At 64.2% G+C, this 18,607-nt stretch overlaps 1 protein-coding gene across 7 annotated transcripts in view; it reads left to right on the top strand.

Moving 5' to 3' along the window:
* The window catches only part of NRXN2 (neurexin 2), a 96,873-nt gene that overhangs the window by 55,494 nt on the left and 22,772 nt on the right, over positions 1–18,607 (top strand). For 3 of the 7 annotated variants that reach the window (XM_081099783.1, XM_081099782.1, XM_081099781.1), the window contains 3 exons: positions 313–432; positions 12,356–12,537; positions 17,790–17,961. In XM_081099783.1, coding sequence (XP_080955909.1) covers positions 313–432; positions 12,356–12,537; positions 17,790–17,961 — 474 coding nt within the window. Of the gene's footprint in view, positions 1–312; positions 433–4,715; positions 5,623–12,355; positions 12,538–17,789; positions 17,962–18,607 lie in introns of those variants that run through there. The other 4 variants (XM_081099786.1, XM_081099784.1, XM_081099785.1 and 1 more) reach the window with 3 other exon arrangements.

Raw genomic sequence — 18,607 nt, 5'->3', positions numbered from 1 at the left:
GGCAGACCAGGCGGCCAGGCGGCCTTCCTTCTCAGGCCTTGCACGAGCCTGCCCCCAGCTGTGGAGCAGGGGTACCCGGGCTGAAGGGTCACTTGCTCTCCCTGTTGCCTCCCACCCTGGCCCCTTATCATGGTTCAAGGCCAAGCCTGGCAGTCCTTGAGCCCCCCGTTCCCACGCCCACCCCTCGTCACTACTGGCCCCTTCAGCCTGGAAGGCTGAGAGCCGGACCCTGCCTGGCCCTGAGGCTGCCGTGCCTCCCGGGCAGGGCGGGGCGTGGCTGAGCGGGTGTGTTCCTCCTCCTGCTTCTCCCAGGCCCCAGCACCACCTGCACCGAAGAGTCTTGTGCCAACCAGGGCGTCTGCTTGCAACAGTGGGATGGCTTCACCTGTGACTGCACCATGACTTCCTACGGGGGCCCTGTGTGCAATGACCGTGAGTGCCGGGCGGGGGTCCCTGGGGGCAGATCCCGGCCTGGGGCTGCTGGGGAGGCCCTCTGAGCCTCGATGCTCGCTTCCTTCTCACCCCTTCTTGTCACGAGAGCCAGGGGAGCTGCTGGCGACTGCCCCGCAGCCTTCTCTCTCGGGCCTGAGCGGGTCTGCGGCTGCCTGACTTCCCAGGGCGACCCCTTGCTAGCTGGACTCTCGTCTCCCTTCTGAGCTGGTGGGACATGGCTCCCTTCACCCATGACCAAAGGTGTCAGCCTCTGCTGCTCCCCCCATGCGATTTTGGCCATGGGCTCACGTGTTGCATGTGTAGCTCCCACATCCACACTATTGCACAGGGCTGTGGCTGGTCAGCCTGCACCCCCTTCCCTCGGTGCCCCCAGAGTTACACCGTGGAAGCCTGTTATCTCCTCCAGAGGGTCCAGGCCCCGCAGGCAGGCTCAGGAGGTTCCCTGGAGGCCAGGCGGCTGGACAGCTGGCTTCCCTGCACGTCGGCCGAGCCCTTCTCTTTCCCACCCAGAACCCCAGCGGCAGGCTGTTTCTTGGAGCCACAAGGACACCCCCGAGTGCCCTTGCCTGCTCCTCTGCCCCTGGTTGCACCTTGTTTGACCTGCCCCCTCCAGGGCAGCGTCAGCAGCAGTTTGCAGTCCCTAGTGGTTGGTGGCCAGCAGCTGGTGGCAGAGGAGGACAGCTGGGGCAGGAAGGTGGGGGCAGCTGCCACCTTGAGGGGGTTTTTGGAGTTTCTCTGATGATGGGGAGCGGGCGGGGCGGCCCTGCTGAGAGACCAGGGGTGTGAGCACCGAGCTTCGTGGGGAAACACACACACACACACACACACACACACACACACACACACGCGCGCGCATGCGGCTTCTCCCTCCACTTTACCATCATGAAACCCGAGGCCCGGAGGGTGAGTGGATCCGGAGGAAGTTCATAGGGGACCTGGGGTCGGTGCCTTTGCCTCGGTGTCCCCCTCGGCGCCTTAGACATTAGGGCGGAGGCCTGTGCTTCCTGTGGAATGGACGGTGCCGGGATGGGCTCCGGGGTGGGTCATGGTTCTCCCTTCCTTGGCACTTCCTGGCACTCTCGGGCAGGGCCGCCCTTGGGCACCTCCACCTCCCTGCCCCGTCCCCCAGGATTTTCCTCATCTGACCTGCCATTCTGTGCAAAACCCCCGGGCCATGGCCAGCTGGGCACTGCAGCCCGGCTGCCGGAGTACAGATGGGGCTGGGCCGGCCCCTTCCCTGCAGCTCATTCAGCTGCGCTCAGATCTGAAGACGCGGCACGTTGCTGCCAATAGTAAGAGCCCCCCTGATTGGTTAGTGTTTTGGAGCCTGCAAAGTCCTCGTAACTTGTTTCTCGGAGAAGGCGGTGGGGATAGGGGCTGACCGTCCCCCTGAACTGAGGAGGAAACCGAGACCTCAGCCAGGCAGCTCCTTGCCGAGGCTCCTGACTCCCGCTCACTTCCCTCATCTAGTCCCTGGCGGCCTTGCTTGCGGGGTGCAGGGGGTCAGGATGAAGAAGCAGGCTGCCCATTGTCGCTACTGTCCTCCCATAGGGTGGAGCCTTCTGGAAGGGGGCGTAGAGATGTGTGGGGCGCAGGGGGTCATGCTGACGTGGGACTTCTCCCGGCATGGGAGGCAGGGAGAGTTGGGGCTGGGGGAGTGTCCCCTACAGCGACACTGGTCTGCAGTCTGGCGGCAGAGCGTGGAGATAAAGACAAGGTGGGTGCGACCTGGAAGCCTCCATCCATGGGCCCTTGGGCACCTCTGAGATCTCCCCTGAAGGACAGGGCGACAGGGCAGGAACCTGGTCGTTGGGGACCGTGCCCCTCTCCTCCGGGGTTGTGCCTCCTCCCAACCTCCACGCTTGGCCCCATGTCACGTTCATGCTGTCCCTCTGGGGCTGGTCTTCCCGGGGCCCTGGGGGGCACAAGGTCAAGCAGGAAACTGGCCGAGGCCCGTTCCGTTGTCCCACCCCCGAGTGTGAAGGTCCTGGGGCACCAATGGGCACCAAAGGGCCCTGCATCCGCAGAGAGGGAGGGGGTGGGAATGGCCAGTGCCCCCCGGACCCTGTCCTTGGACGGGTGGGGTCGGGGGTGGAGCTGTCTGGGGGATGAGACAGGGATGAAGAGGTGCAACCTGCAGGACGGTGTTTCTTCTCTTATGGCCTCGGCTTCTCCATCTGTGACATGGGACCGCACCAGGTGGGCGTGGTGAGGGGGTTGGGTCCCTTCGAGGCTCAGGAGTCTGCTCTGGGAGGCAGGAGAGAGAGAGAGCCAAGGGAGAGAACCCATCTCTTCGCTGAGAACGGGAGAGTGGAGGGAGAAGGGAAAGGAGAACACGAAATGAGAAAGGAAGGGAGCTAAAAGGAGGGGGGCCTGCAGCGGAAGCACAGGGCTGGGGGTCAGGACCACGGCGCTGGGGGGGGGGGGGGGCGGCCTGCTGCTCTGTCTCCCCGGCCCTCGGCTCTTCACCATCTCGGCCCCTTCTCCTCTCTCCATTTGCTGGGTTCCTCTCTGCAGCCTCTATTGATCTCTGCACACCTCCGTCCCTCCCTTCATTTGTACCCCTGTCCCCCCTCCCCCTCCCGCTCTCGTCACTTCCCACTCACTGGTATTGATTGGCCTCCAGGCGGTTTCCCTTCCTCTCCTCTGGCTACCAGCTCCTCCCTCCTCCCTCTGGGGCCATAAACCCGCTGCCTGCTCGAGCTGTGTCAGTCTGTATTTCAGAGCCAGGGGCACAGGAATGGAGTGGAGAGGGCAGCGGGACAAGGCTGGGGGGGGGGGGGCGTCCAGCCTGCATGCGTCTCTCCTCCCTCCTGGGGCCACACACCACCTGGGATCCTCCTCCTGGTACCTCTGAGGACCCCTCTCTTCACTCCTGTCGGGCCAGGGTCAGAGGGGCCTGGCATCTAGCAAGGTGGGGTGTGGCAGGAGCTACCGGAAGCTGGCCCAGGCCTGACAGCATCCGGGAGCCGGGCACAGCATGCCAGCGTGGGGCTACTGGTGGTGGTTTTGCTCCGAAACAGAATTCAGAATCAATAAGCAGGAGTCAGCCCTCTCGCCCTGGTTCTCCCTCCCCTTCTCACATCACCCCCCTTCCTTTTGCCCTGTCCCCACTTCTCACTCCACTACGCTATTTCTTTCACTCCTTTCTAGGTTCTGTCTCCACCTCCTTCCTTCTCCCCCTGCCCCCATCCTAGCAGAGTACCCTCGGGTGGACCAGGTTACTATGGGTGTGGAGGTGGATCCAGATGAAGGGAAGGGGGCACTTACCTCTTGGGCTAAGACAAGTGCTTCCCGAGATCCCCAAAGTCTGGGGGTGGCTCCCAGCGGAGGGGCACCTGGAGGGAGAAGTGATGCCTCAGCTGGACATAGTGGCCCAGGAAGCGTCTGTCCCAGGCCGGACACTCAGTGGACAGCTGCCCTGGAAACTGTGGTGGAGGGAGAGGCTGAGGCTGGGGGTGGGGCGAGTGGAGAGGAAGGACTGGAGTCCCAGGGTGTGCAGGAGGTTGGGGGCACCCTTTTGGGGAGGTGGGAGGAGACTGTGAGTGCTGTCTTACTCTTCAGGGCCTTTGAGGCTCTGGGTGCATTGTTTGTATGCATATAGGTGACCCTGTTTTGGGAGGGTGAGCCAGGGGCAGTGTCTGTGTGTACTTGGCCATTGATTGCCTGTGGCCAAACATGTATGTGTGTGTGTGTATGTGTGTATTCTTCTGTGAGCGTGTGTACACGCTCAGCCGAGTGTGAGTTCATGTGCCAGCCTCCAAGAGCACATGCATGCATGTATGTGTCTGAGCCTATGTGTGCATGCGCGCGCCCGCACAATGATGCCTATATGGGCACGTGGGTGTCTCCTCCCCAAGCCGGGCCACATCCTAGCGTCCGCGTGTTCCGAGGGGTGCGTGCGGAGGTGCGGTGGCCACCTCTGCGCGCTGGACCAGCGAGCACCATTGGGATTCATCCAGGTGCGGGGAGAGGGGAGGAGAAGGAAGAGAGCCGCCTCTCTCGCCAGCCTCAGTCCTGTTCAATTATTCAGCAGGGCCCCTTCTTCGGAGGGGGCGGGAGGGGAGCGCGCTCCCGGCGCGGGGAGGGGCGGGGCGGGGCGGGGCGCGCGCCCAGGAGAGGCGCGCGCAGCGGGCGAGCCAGGTGCCCGCGCAGGAGCTGCCCAGCGCCGCCCGCAGACCGGGAGCCGCTCGTCCCTCCGCCCTGCCCCCGCCTCCTCCCGCGCTCCCCCTCCCCTCCCCTCCGCTCTCCCCTCCCCTCCCTCCCTCCCGGGCGCCCTCCCTCTCCCTTCCAGCCTCTGCCTCTGCAGCAACACTCCGCTGCCTCCATCTCTCCGCCGGAATCTCGCAGGCTCGCGCCTCTCCTCGGCTCAGCCCCGCTCCCCTCCTCTCTCCCCTCCCTCACTCCATCCCCCTCACCCGGATTTGCTTCCCTTCCCCCTCCTCCCGCCCCCCTTCCCCGGGCCTCCGTGGGGCGGCAGCGGCGGCGGCCGCGCGGTCGGCCCTAGCCCCGCCGGGCTCCCGCTCTCCTCGGTCCCCCTCCCGGGCTCGATTTTTCCGCAGGATTTCCCCGCTGCCCCTCCCTGCTCGGCCCCGCGCCTTCCCGGCCGCGGCCCGGAACGATGCCCCCTCCCCAGGGCGCTCCCCCGGGCTGCTGACGGCCCTCCGCGCGCCCTCCCGGGATGCGGGGGGACCCCTAGCTCCCCGCGATGGGCCCAGGCGCTCTGGACCTTGGCGTCGCCGCTCTGCAGACCCCGGATTCCCCGGCGGCGTCCGGTTGATTTCGTTGGCTCCGGACCGAGGCGTGGGCTCGGCTTTTCCTTCTTCTCGCCCCTTCCCCCCTCCCGGGGCGCGGAGCCGGAGGGGGGCTGCGCGGGGCTGCGCGGGCCCGGTCCCCGCCCCGGCCATGGGGCTGTGAGGCGGCCGCCCCGGGCCGAGATGCCCCCCGGGGGGAGCGGGCCGGGGGGGTGCCCACGTCGCCCCCCGGCCCTGGCCGGGCCCCCGCCGCCGCCGCTGCTGCCGCTGCTGCTGCTGCTGCTGGGGACGGCCGAGGGGGCCCGCGTCTCCTCCAGCCTCAGCACCACCCACCACGTCCACCACTTCCACAGCAAGCACGGCACCGTGCCCATCGCCATCAACCGCATGCCCTTCCTCACCCGCGGCGGGCACGGTAAGTGCGGCTCCGCGGCCCCTCGGCCTCCGCCGGCGGCCCCTCTGCTTTAAGGCCGAGCCCCCTCACCTCGGTCTCGGGCTCCCATCCTCCCAGCCCCACCCTCGCCTCTCCACCCCGCCCCCCATCCCTTTATCGCCTCATGGCTGCCTTCACCACGTCCGTTCTGTGCCTCACCTTCACCCCCTCACCCACCTCTGGTTTGCTATCACCTTCAGGTCCCCCATCACCTCCCCTCCGTCCTTTCACCCCCTCTGCCCAGCTCTCCCTTCCCGTCTCTGCCTCCTCACTTCCTCCATCTCTCTGCCACCCGGCTTGCCTCCACCTCTGTCTCCTCGCCTCACCTCCCATCGCTGGTCTAGCATCTGTGTACCCCATTATCTTTGTCCCCCCTAACCGCCCTCCCACCTCTGTCCCATCTCTCATCCCTGCCTCTGACATGTTCCATCTCTTCCTCTCGCCTTTCAGATCTGTCTCCTTTCACCCCGTCCCCAGACAACGCCCCTCTTCCTGCTACTGTCCTCCACCACACTCCCCGGCAGCTCACCTCGGTCAGTCACCCCCCAGCCTCTCGGCTCCTCCTTCCCCCCCTCACCCCTGCCCTGCGCCCCAGCACCCTCACCTCTGTGGCCTATTGCTTGGAATGGACTTCTCCAGTGCCAGTCTCCCGGCACCTCTAGTGTCAGCCCCATCGCTTCCTGTGTCAGTCCCCTGTCACTTTCCACTACTCCCACCTCACCTCAGCCCCCCTTAACCTCCACTTTTCCTCCCAGGCTCCATCACCTTCCGCTTCTGGCCACTCTCCCTTCTCGTTCCTGCCCACCATCACCTCCCGTGTCCAGCGCCTCATCACTTCATGCCTTAGGCCCGGAGGAGGCTCTGCACCTGCCGCCTCTGTCCCTGCCCCCACCCATGGTTCCAGTCTCTACTCCCGTCACCTCCCATGCCTGACCCCCTTCACACTTGATCTCATTTCCCGGTCAGACTTGTTCACGCTCCACGTCAGTCGCTCCTTCGCATTCCACCTCAGAGCGGCTGTCACCTCCTGTCCCAGAGAACCTGTCACCTCCCATTTTAGTCCACTCATCACTTCCCCTCTCGGCACACCACTTCGCCTCCCATCTCTGGACCTTCCATCGGTGGCCCAGTACCTCCATTTCTGTACCTCCCTCACCTCCCGTCATCTCAGCCCTCCATCACCTCCCATTTCTGTACCTCCTTCACTTTTCACCCCTGTACTCTCATCACTTCTCTGCATGTCCTCTTGTCACCTCCCCTCTCTGTACCCCTGTTGCCTTCCTTCTCGGTGCTCCGACATCCTCGTACTCCCACCAGCCCTTCCCGTGACTCCCCTAATCTCTCATCACTGCACCTTCACCAGCTCTCCCTCTGTACCTGTCCATTCTTGCTTCCCAGTCTTAGCTGCCTCCAATGTCTGTACTTGCATCATTTCCCATTTCTGTTCACCCATCATCTCTCATTTTTTCATTCAATCTTGTTCCTCCCTCATCTCCCACGCCGTATCCTCATCACTCCCCATCTAGGTCCAGCATGGCCTCCCATCTCTGCTTCCCCGTTACTGCTCTCCGTCTGTCCATCCTGCTTCCCAATCTCCGTTCCCCCATATCGCTTCCCATCTTCCCTCCCCTTCTTGTCTGTTTCTCTCTGCTTTTCTCCTGCTTCATCTTTCCCTCATTTCTGATGCCTCTCCCCTCTCCTCATCCAGTTCTCAGCCCTCCCCGTTGTTGCCTTCTTCTCGCTTCCTCAGCAGAGGCTTGTCTGGTCCACTCTGTCCCAGCCAGGCCCCTCCACAGGCCTTCTCTCATCTCGTCTCCCTCTTCCACTTGCCCACCCCACACTGAACTCTGTTTCTCCCCATGAGCTCTCTGGCCTTGTGCGCCTCCTCCCTCCTCTTGATTGTCCCCTGTGGCTCCCCTGAGGCCCATGTTGCTCCCAAAGGGGCCCAGATAGGACATGGTCTTTCTGAGCAACCAGGAGAGGCACAAAGGGGTGAGACAGGAAAGGGGAGCCGGGGATACTGGGGGAGAGTTGTCGGGGGAAGAGGAGAGTTGGCAAAGAGGAAGGGAAAGGAGCAAGCCACTGGCCCAGGGAGATGAGCAGATTGGAAGGAGGGGCCTGGGTGCTGGTGGGATGTACGGTAAAGGGCTGGGAGAGCGGGAGAGAAAATGGAGGAAAGAGCGCTGGGGGTGGGCGGGAGGAACCTATGGAATGTCGGTGTTGGGATTGCCTCGGAGATGGCCACCCGCTTGGCAGGCAGAGGAGAAAAACAGCCCGGAGAGGGGCCATGGCTGCCTGCTGCCACACGGGAGCAGAGGAGGAGCGGAGGGCGCCAGGACAGAGCCGGGAGGTGGCGGGAGACTGAGTGAAGGAGCCCGGGAAGGTGAGGCAGGTGAGAGGAGGGAGGAGGGCCAGGGGACAGATGGAAGAGCAGGGCCGAGGCCACCTGTCAGGCTGCACCACCTCCGCTCCCTTAGCCATGGCGGTGGCAAAGGACAGGCTTCTCTTGGGGCCCCTCGCTCGGCTAGAGGAAGAGGTCAGCTTGGGAGACCTTTCCTCTCTGCCCCAGTGTCCCCTTACCCCCAAGGGGGGAGCCTCTCTTTCTGCATCTGCTTCTCTACTTCCCTTCTCTTGGGGGGCGGGGATCTCATTACTTTTCTTCTTTGCCTTCCCTCCCTCCTGTTCTTCACTCTTTCCTCCATGTACCCTTCCATCCCCCAGCTCCCCTGTTAATAATATCCCTACCGACCCCAGGCACCCATGACACCCCTGCATCTGATGCTGCTCTAGGCCTGGGAGGACCAGTACAACCGGGCCCTAAAAACGGCCTGAGAGGGTGACGGTCTCCTGTTCCTGGACCCCAGCTTTGGTTTGGGAGTCCCTGAGGCGCCTATCATCCCCGACCTCCATTTCTGGAACCCTCTGGAGCCAGGAGGAAGGGGTCAGTCCCAGCTCAGCTCTGGGTCAGCAGCTTCCAGGGGCTCTGGATTCACCCCGCCAGCTTACAAAGGGGGCTGGCGTCTATTTTGATTCTGGGTGTGGGTGTGTTAACTTAGAGTTCTAACTGGATGGTATATGGCCAAGGACGGGCTTATGCATTGAAGGGATATTGTGTTCCAGGTCGAGAGAGAGCTGCGCCCTGGGGGTCGGAGCTGTGGAGAGCCCCCTGGGTTGGGAGGTCCTTTGACAAGAGCTGGGGTGGGCTGTGAGCACCAGGAGCGGCCTTGCTAGACTGTGTGGGACTTTTCTACCCTCTCATGGTTCCGTACCGTCCTGGAGATGTGTGTCGTGGCTGACGCTGCAGGACGATGGGCGCATGCGGGGTTAGCCACAGGGGCAGCCCGGGTGCATGGGTGTTTACCGGAGGTGGTTCTGTTGTTTGGGCCTGGGTTAGCTAACTGTGACTAATGGCCGGTTGGCTCTTTCTCTAGAACGCAGGTGTGTGGGAACTCTGTGTTAGATTCTGGATCTGTCCTGGATCAGTGAATTTCTGGGTCCAGGAGGCAGGGGGGGGGGGGCGGGGGGAGGACTGTGTTGGGGATGGTGGACAAGAGCGCTTCTGTCTTGGGCTTCTGGGGTGTGCACACCCCTGAAACGTTATGCACCAGGAAGCTCACTAGTGGTTTCCTGGGGGGATCAGAAACCCTGGGTCGCGCCGCCCTAGGGCAGCATGTGGGCCTTGGTTTAGGCCCCTCTCTGCGCCGCAGCCCTTTCTGGAACCTTTTCTAGATGTGGCGCGAGTCCTGGGCTCCAGCGCTCGGTGCCACCTCCTGGGCGTCTGGTGGCCAGGACAGGACAGCTTGGGGGTGAGAGGCAAGAGGCCCCTGAGACCCAGGTGGGCCCAACCCGGGAGGGACCCGGCAGAGCCCGCCCCTGCCCTCCCTGCCAGCCCTCTGCGCCTCTGGCGGGAGCGAGCTGGTCAGGGAGAGAAATGTGTCCCCAGGGCCATGACTGCCCCTTCACCTTCCCCTGCTCGCCGGCTGCCTCTCTGCGCCCACCCCCCACCGGGTCACAAACGCCCTTAGGCGCTCACAGGTCCGCCGCCTGGAAACGGCTGCAGGGGGAGACCCGCTGGGCCATCAGCCCCGGGGAGGCCGGGCTGCGCGGGGCGGGGCGGGGCAGCGGCGGCGGCACGTGCGCCCCGGCCTCGGGGGCAGGGACTCGCGCGCTGTCCAGTCCAGCGTGTGCCAGCCCCTGCCCAGCCCCTGCCCTCGCGCCTCCGGGGCCTGCCTGCCTTTGTGCGCCCACCGCCATGTTCGCGGGTGCCCCGCGTCTCCTGTGGGGGGCCGGCCTCAACACGCGGGGCCTTTGTGTGCAGCGGGTGCGTCTTCGCCTGTGGGTTGGTGTGGGGCCTGGGGCCTGGGGTGCCAGTGCCACCTCTGATCCCTCCGGCCTCATGCCCTGTGGGACATGGGCTGCCTGCACCCCAGGCCGCCCAGCGCAGGAGGGCAAGAGGGCGCTCTCCAGGATGGGGTGGAGTCTGGGTTCCCGGCTGGGAAAGGGAGGAGAAAGGGGCTCCTTCCGCCTGACCTAGGAGATTTGGGAGCTGGCCCCGGGTACGTGACGTTGCCTTTGCTGATTTGAGGGGCCCAGAAACTCGATAAGCCCCTTCTTCGTCTTACTGGGGGACCCCTGAGCCCAGGGATGAAGAGGCAGCAGGCTCTGGCCCTGGGGCAGGGCGGGGTGTGGAGGAGGTCAGCATCTCAGCTCCCCGGGCCCTCCCCACCCCCACTTTGGCCATGCAGTTTGTGAGTGGAGGGAGAAGGGCGGACCCTGGTATCACGGTCGCCATGGAAACAGCCGGATTTCCGAGAGCTGGGATGGGAGTGGAGACTGCTGCTGGCTGAGGCCTACCTGCTCCCGGCCCTGCCCTTTCCAGGCAGGTGGCCCACCCTGTGTGTGTGTGTGTGGGGGGGGGGCAGCTCACTGTGTACTCTGCCCCCACCCAGCTCTCCACCCTAATCTTAGGGTCCCGCCCTGAGGAATCAGCCCCCAGCACTGGGCCTTCGCGGGGGAGGGGAGCAGGTAGGAAGGACGTGGTCGGGCGCCTGCTGGCGGTGCTGTCCTGGCCACAGGCTGTGGCAGATGTCAGCTAGTAGACTTCGAGGTGGTTCCTTCACCCCGTCCTGCCTCCGGGGGTCACCTCTCCTTTCTGGCCCTGCCTGGGGAGACAGGGCACTGGTAGCAAGGGCTCTGGGGAGTAGCCCCTGCCCCCCCCCCCCCCCCCCCCCGCCAGGCCCCTGCTGGCCTCACTGCCTCTCCAGGGCCCAGGCAACAGCCTCCTCTGCTCAGCTCCCCCGTGGCTCGCAGAAGCCCCCTCTTTTGGGGGATCTGGGAACCTCCTGGGCTAGAGTCCCCTGTCCCTGACGGCACTGCCTGAACTACCCAGAGGCGCTTGAGGTCCTGGCCTCAGCGTGACCGGTTGGGGCGCCATCTTACCGTTGCACGTTTGCCCCCCAGACCCCCAGCTCTCTGACCCTAGGTTTCCCCTCCTGCCCAGAGTTCCCCCACCTCCAGGGCCCCCCTTTCCTCCCCACCGACTCTAGGCTTTGGCCCTCCGGCCCAGCTGCCTCTCTCCTTCTCTAGATAAATCCTCTTTGAACCCCTCTGCCCCCAAGAAGTGCTTTGAGAGGAGTCGTTAGTGCCTAATGATTTAATTAAGCATCTTAGGAATCTCATCTGCCCCATTTATGCTCTAAAGAATGCAAGGTTGTCTCTTCCCTTCTCGGAAGGCCCGGAGCACTCGTCCTCTAGGCCAGCGGCCGCCAACCTTCCGGACCTCACGGACCACCAGTGGTCCACGGACCACCGGTTGGCGACCGCTGCTCTAGGCCTCCCAGACAAGGCTCCCTTCCTGGAAACTGGGTGACAGCCCCCCACCCCCACCCCAGGCATCCGTCGCCCCCCCCCCCCCAGGGAACCCAGTCAGCCGCAGGAGGGAACATGGAGACTAATGGGGTTTATTTTGGGGCTGAGATCGTTAGGGACCTCACACCGCCCCCGGCAGCCGGATAGAGGAGACAGGGAGAGAGGGTGGGGTGGGGGAGGGCAGGGAGAGGGAGCCTTCCTCTCTGGCTCCCACTCTCCCACTTTCTCTCACCTACACCCCTCTCGGCCCCTCTCTGTCCATCTGTCCTCTGCCTTCTTCCTCCGCTGGCTGTCAGTCTCACTTCCCGCCCACCCCCCATGTCTGTCTCTCCTTTTCTGGGCAGGGCTCCAGGCCCCCCTGTTTTGGGACCCAGGCAGCCCCTAGTTGTGTGTGGAAGCAGGGAGTCCTGGGCAAACTGGGGCCAGGATTTCCAGGGGCCTGGAGGGGTGCAGGGTAGGCATTGGAGGGGTGCCAGCCTGTGGGTTGTGAGTCAGAGCTGAGCACAGCTCCTGCTCCCCCTCCCGCCATCGCCGGGGGCTCCATTGCCTGGGGGCCTGCTCAGCTCTGGCTGTCACCTCCCCAGCCCCTCGGGACCTCCCTGCCCCCAGCAGTCCTCTTGGTCCTCTGCGGCCTCCCTCTGGGCTCTCTTGGGGTCCCCCTCTCTGTTACCTCTCCGTTTTGCTGTAATTAAAGCCACTGTTGCCCAGGGCGGCGGGCCCGTGGCTGCTGTGGGCATCCCGGCGGAAGCTCTGCACCCTGAGGAAGGTTGGGGGCCCTCGTGCTCCGGGCACAGCCCCGTGAACCTGCCGATGTCATATCTCCCTCTCCCTCTCCTTCTCTCTGCAGCCGGGACCACGTACATCTTTGGGAAGGGGGGCGCGCTCATCACCTACACGTGGCCCCCCAATGACCGGCCGAGCACGAGGATGGACCGCCTGGCCGTGGGCTTCAGCACGCACCAGCGGAGCGCGGTGCTGGTGCGCGTGGACAGCGCCTCGGGCCTCGGCGACTACCTGCAGCTGCACATCGTAAGGACGCCCCGGCCTCCGGCCTCCGGCCTCCGACCCCCGACCCGACCTTCCCACCCGGCCCCACCCGCCCTCACTCCACCGGACCAGCCCTCAGACCGTCCCCTCGTGCGAAGCCCTCAGAGCCTCTGTCCCTGATCCCGGGCTTTCCTCTCGGTGCTTCTGCTTCTGAGGCCCGTCCCTGCCTGTCCTTCCCGAGAGCCCAGGCCCGCTGCCGACCGGAGTCCCGCTCCCGCTCCTCGAGGCCAACTGTGTCCTCTGGCCTTTCCAAACGAAGCCAGGGCCTCGTTGAGTCTTCCAGGCTGTTCTGCAGCCTCCGGAAATGTCCCCACGGTTGACTGGCCTGGGCTGCTGCCTGCTCACTCCTAGACGGCTGAGGGCAGCCCCCCCCCCCATGTCCTCCGCCTCCCTCCCCCTCCCTGCGCCAGCAGCCGCCTTGCTTCTTCCCCCGGCCTTCACATCCTGCCCCTGCCCCTGCCCCTGCCCTGCCCTTGACCTCTGTCCCTGTGACCTTTGCTCTCCCAGCCACCCTCTGACCCTGCCACCCGCTGTCTGACTCTGTCACCCCTACAGCCTCTCTGGCTGTGCTCACACTTCTCTGACCTCTAGGGCCAGCCCCACATCCCCACCTTGACCTCTGACCCCACCCAGCCCTGCCTTTCTCTGCCCAGCGGCTCCCTGCGCCTGCTTCCTGCCTCAACCTCTGCTCCTCTCGCGCCTCCCTCTGGGCCTCCCGCCGAACCCGCAGCTCCTCTCCTCATAGTTCTCATCCTACAGCTGGCCTTCAGGCAGCACTTTTCTTCCCTGCTCTTTCCCTGTGGGCTGTGGCCTTGCTCCATTTCACTCCTGCCCTTGGCCTCCCTCTTGCCCCTCCCCATGCTTTTAACCCCTGGGACTCGCCTCAATCTCTTTTCCCACCTATACAGCCCTCTCCAGCCTCTCTTCCCTCCTGCACTCTGCAGGCTGACCCTGGCCAGGACCCCCACCTGAGAGGGTTAAGCAGGTGGCCAGGCTCTGAGCTGGAGAGGGAGCGGTCTGGGGGGAATCCCCGGGCTTTTAGGGGGTGGCGAGGAAGCCAGGGGAGAGGGCTTGTTTGCCCATCTGATTGGGACCATGGCTACTGGCCCCTCCTTATACAACAGCTTTTTAGGGACCCATAGTTGCACACCCTTCCCCCAACCAGGAGCAAAGGGAGGAGGTGTGAGAGAGATGTCCTGTGGGCAGAGTGGAGCTGGAGTGGAAGTGGCAGCTGATGGGCGCTGAGGGGCGGGGAATGGGCAGGCTGTGTGGAGGAAAGGGGTGCTGGGTGCGTGGAGGAAAGGGGTGCAGTGTGCATGGAGGAAAAGGGTGCAGGTTGTGTGGAGAAAAGGGGTGCAGGGTGTGTGGAGGAAAGGGGTGCAGGGTGCATGGAGGAAAGGGGTGCAGGGTGTGTGGAGAAAAGGGGTGCAGGGTGCGTGGAGGAAAGGGGTGCAGGGTGTGTGGAGAAAAGGGGTGCAGGGTGTGTGGAGAAAAGGGGTACAGGGTGCATGGAGGGAAGGGGTGCAGGGTGTGTGGAGGAAAGGGGTGCAGGGTGCGTGGAGGAAAGGGGTGCAGGGTGTGTGGAGAAAAGGGGTGCAGGGTGCGTGGAGGAAAGGGGTGCAGGGTGCATGGAGGAAAGGGGTGCAGAGTGCGTGGAGGAAGGGTGCAGGGTGCGTGGAGGAAAGGGGTGCAGGGTGCGTGGAGGAAAGGGGTGCAGGGTGCATGGAGGAAAGGGGTGCAGGGTGCATGGAGGGAAGGTGTGCAGGGTGCGTGGAGGGAAGGTGTGCAGGGTACATAGAGGGAAGGGGTGGAGGGTGAATGGAGGGAAGGGGTGCAGGATACGTGGAGGAAAAGGGTGCAAGGTGCATGGAGGGAAGGTGTGCAGGGTGCGTGGAGGGAAGGGGTGCAGGGTGCGTGGAGGGAAGGGGTGCAGGGCACGTGGAGGGAAGGGGTGCAGGGCGTGTGGAGGGAAGGGGTGCAGGGCGTGTGGAGGGAAGGGGTGCAGGGCGTGTGGAGGGAAGGTGTGCAGGGTGCGTGGAGGGAAGGGGTGCAGGGTGCGTGGAGGGAAGGGGTGCAGGGCGCGTGGAGGAAAGGGGTGCAGGGCGTGTGGAGGGAAAGGGTGTAGGTTGTATGGAGGAAAGGGGTGCAGGGTGCGTGGAAGGAAGGGGGGCAGGGCAAGGAGTAGCCTGGGGAGAAGACCTGGGAGTTCTGTGCCCCAGTGAGCGAGACAGACAGCGTCTCGGCCTGAGGGGGAGAGCCGGTGTGGCTCTGAGTGACAGCGGGGCGGGTGACTGTGTCAGGAGTGACGGTGTGGCCTGGGGGTTGTGGGGGCTGATGAGACAGGCTGCGTCCGTGGCCTCTGGTCGGTGCCGCTCTACGTTTGAGCTTCCCGGCGGAGTGGCGTCTGCTGGTGTCTCAGCCTCCTGACCACGAGTGGCAGGTGGGACTCTGTGTCCCTTTCTGTGGCCGCGGGCTGCGTTCTCCTCCCCGGTCATGAGCAGCTGTGCGTGGCTTTGGAGCAGGGAGCCTGGGTTTGAGCCCCAACTCTGCCACTTCCTCGCTCCGTCCTTGTGCAGTCACCCCGCCCCCTGCGCCTCGGTGGCGGCAGGATGGGAGGAGTGAGGGGCGCTGTGAGGGTTAGAGGAGGTCATGTACGGAGAGCACCTGAGACATCGCCCAGCCCTTGGGAAGGGTTCAGTGTCAGCTGATGTCCTGTGTCCGCTGACGCCGTCTGGTCGTCACCTGGGCGTGCGGGTCTGTGCATTGTGTGTCCGCCTCTGTGACAGCTGTGTCAACGGTGTAGGGCACAGGGCTCCCTGGTGCTAAGGGGAAAGGGTCGGGGGCCCCGGGCGTGGAGAAGAGACCTTCCCCTCCCGGCAGGTGCCACCGGCCTTGCCTGGTGCAGGTCACAGAGGAACAGGCTTGTGCCTGGTGCTGCGGAGGGCAGAGGCGGGGGGTGCCTGGCCCTCGGTGGGTCCTGGCGAGGGGGGGGCCGGGAGGAAATGTGGGAGCCAGGAGCGAGGCCAGCTCTCGGAGGAGAGTCGGCACCAGATGGGCTGCAGCCCCTGGGAGCAGCCCCCGGGCTCCCTCCCCCGGTGACGGTGACACATCAGCTCCCACCACAGCGGCATCGGCAGCTGAGAGCGGGGAGGCGGCAGCAAAATAAGAGAAAAGCAATTTGACGTTTCTAATAAAGCGTCGCTCCACTTTGCCAAATTAATTTTGACTCCCATAATTATTTGCTGTAGGAGCGGCCGCGTTCTCCCCACCGCCGCCTAATGAGGTAATTGGGGAATTAGGAATTAATGACTTTAACAGAAGTGACAACTGACTTCACGTCGGAGCAGCTCTGGGGAGCCGCCTCTCCCCCAGAGTGCGGGCTCTGAGCTCGGCTGCCTCCTAGGAAACCCAGGCGTCCCGCCTCCCGGCTGCCCGGCTCGCCCTCCTTCTGCTCCCTGACCCCTCACTGCCCGGATGAGCTCGGGCGGGCGGAACCCTCAGAGGCGCGGGGGCTGCGCTGGGCGGTGGAGCTGCTCACAATAGTGTGCGGAGCGTGGCGGCTCCCCGCACGTGCATGGGAGCAGATGATCTCGTCTCCCGGGGATGTCAGTGGTGGGTGGGTGGGTGGGTGGGTGAGGCTTGCTAGTGCTCTGTGAGGCAAGGCCAGCCTCAGTTTCCCTGCTTTATTGAGGAGAGCTGCTGCATGCGTACGCGTGTGTGTGTGTGTGTGTGTGTGTGTGTGTGTGTGTGGCTTTCCCAGGTTCTAGGAGGAGAACTGGACCCACAGGTGGGGAAGGGATAGGGCGTAGGTGTCCAAGTGAGCCCTGGCTGCACATCCTGCCCCCCAACTATCCAAACCCCACTCCCGACCCCATCTGTGAGCCACGATCCCCAACCCCAGTACCACCCAGCTGCTGGGTCCCACTGGTGCGGAGGTGGCCGCCGAATGGGCTCTCGTGCCCGGGACACAGGAGTGCGGTGTGCTCGGTGCCCGACTGTGACCCTGTGCCAGTGCCGGTCCTGTGGGGGAGGGGCTTGGGAACACAGGAGGCTCAGGTCAGGGGTGCGGCTGGGAGGGAGGGGAAGGGACCAGGGGCTCCTGTGAAGGCCTCATGGGCCTTCATCTGGCGTCTTTAGACACCTTTGGGTTCAAAGGTGGGCCGGCCTCGGCAGCCCCTGGACCACTCCCACCCCCAGCGATGTGAGCAGTGTCTCCCCGAGCGTTGGCTTTGGAGTCAGACCACCTGGGGTTCAGTCTGGGGTTCCTGCCTTCTGGGCTGTGAGATCTGGGGATGTCACTGAACCTCCCAGAGCCTGTTTCCTCCTCGGTACAATGGGGGTGCTGTGAGCTTCCTCAGAGGGCTGCTGTGGGGATGAAGGGAGCACGCTTTTGGGTTCGGTGACGCCTCCCTCTCACTCAGGCACCCCCGACCGAACTTCCCGGTCTGGAACCCCGGGTGGCCTCCGCAGGCTCCCACGCGGGGCCTCTCTGGGGCCTGGGCTTGGTCCCAGAGGTGGCTCAGACTGACTCTACTCCCTTTCTCCAGCCTCAGCCCCTGTCTGTCCCCTGCCTGGCCCTCCCCCCTCCCAGCCCCATCCTCTGCCCACACCCCATGCTTGCTCCCCTTTCCTCAGTTAAGTCCAACATGGTTTGTCTCCCTGATCTCTTCCCATGCCTGTCATCCCCCCCACCCCCTGCAAACACGCAGCTCAGACCCCACCTCTGCTCCCCACACGCAAGCCTGACCTCCAGGGGCCCAGATGGCGTGCTGAGGCCCTGGTGCTGATCGCGCTGGAGGGCGGGGGGGGGGGGGGAGGCTGGAGCCTGGAGGCTGGGGGTGGTGGGAGGGGGTCAGACCTTCCCCAGGCAGGGATGGACTTCCCTGGACTTCTCTGTTGGGTGTGCCTTAGGGAGGCCCCACCCTCTGTGCTCCCACAGATCCCCGTGGCGACCCTGATCGTCCTGCCTGAGGTCTGGGCTAGTGGCCCTTGAACAGAGCAGGTGCCCTGTACACGTGTGTGAATATTCTGAATAAACTAAAGGCGAGAGGCAGGTGTGGTTGGTGGAGGTCCCCCGGGCCCAGGCTCTGCACCCCCTCTGGGCAGGGGAGAGCGTCCCGCAAAGGCAGGCCTGGGCGGGTGTACCACCGTGAAGCCGAGAAGTGCCCTGGCGCCGGGCCAGGGGCGGTCCCAGGCTCCCTCCCAGGCGCTGAGCTCCGCTTTTCCGTCCTCAGGACCAGGGCACCGTGGGGGTGATCTTTAATGTGGGCACCGACGACATCACCATCGACGAGCCCAACGCCATCGTGAGCGACGGCAAATACCACGTGGTGCGGTTCACTAGAAGCGGTGGCAATGCCACCTTGCAGGTGGACAGCTGGCCAATCAACGAGCGGTACCCGGCAGGTAGGTGGGTGGCCTGGGAGCACGGAGAAGTGTGGTGGGCGGGGCGAGGCAGGCAAGGCAGCCTTTGATAGGAGCACTGCTTGCACGGGGGCGGGGCCACGCGGAGTGTCATCCCGCTGTGGGCGGGGCGAGGCTACAAGAAGGTGTGGCTTGGGGGGGTGGGACCCGGGTGGGCGGGGCTAAAGAAAACCAGCGGTTTGGGGAAGGCTGGGCTTTGTAGGGCCTGGGTGAGACCCAGGGGTCCTTGTGGTGTGAGGGAGAGGGCGGAGCTGAGTGGGAAGGCTGCAAGGCCCGGTCCAGTTTGGGGCTGAGGGAGAAGGGACGAGGAGGAAGGATAGAGGTAGAGAGACAGTTGAGGAAAGGATGAGTTCAGAATTGGGACAGGTAGAAACGAGGAGACAGATGCAGAATCAAGGGGAGAAGATCCGGAAATAGCCCAAAACACGTCTTCGCAAGTAGGCAGAGCTGTTCTAAGGACCGAACCAAGGAACAAACTGAGGTTTTCACAAAGAGCAAGTCAAGATCCCTAATAGGAAATCTAGGTAAAGGAAGAGAAGTAACCATGGAGACCCAGAGAAAAGGAACCCCAGTGGCTCGGGGCGTAAGGGGGAGAGACAGTGAAGAGAGTGAAAAATACGGTCCAGTG

The sequence above is a fragment of the Myotis nattereri genome, assembly GCF_964212035.1.
Source record: "Myotis nattereri genome assembly, chromosome: 9".
Taxonomy (NCBI): Eukaryota; Metazoa; Chordata; class Mammalia; order Chiroptera; family Vespertilionidae; genus Myotis; species Myotis nattereri.
Note: the sequence above shows the minus strand (reverse complement) of the source record. Positions and strands in the feature narration are given on the sequence as shown.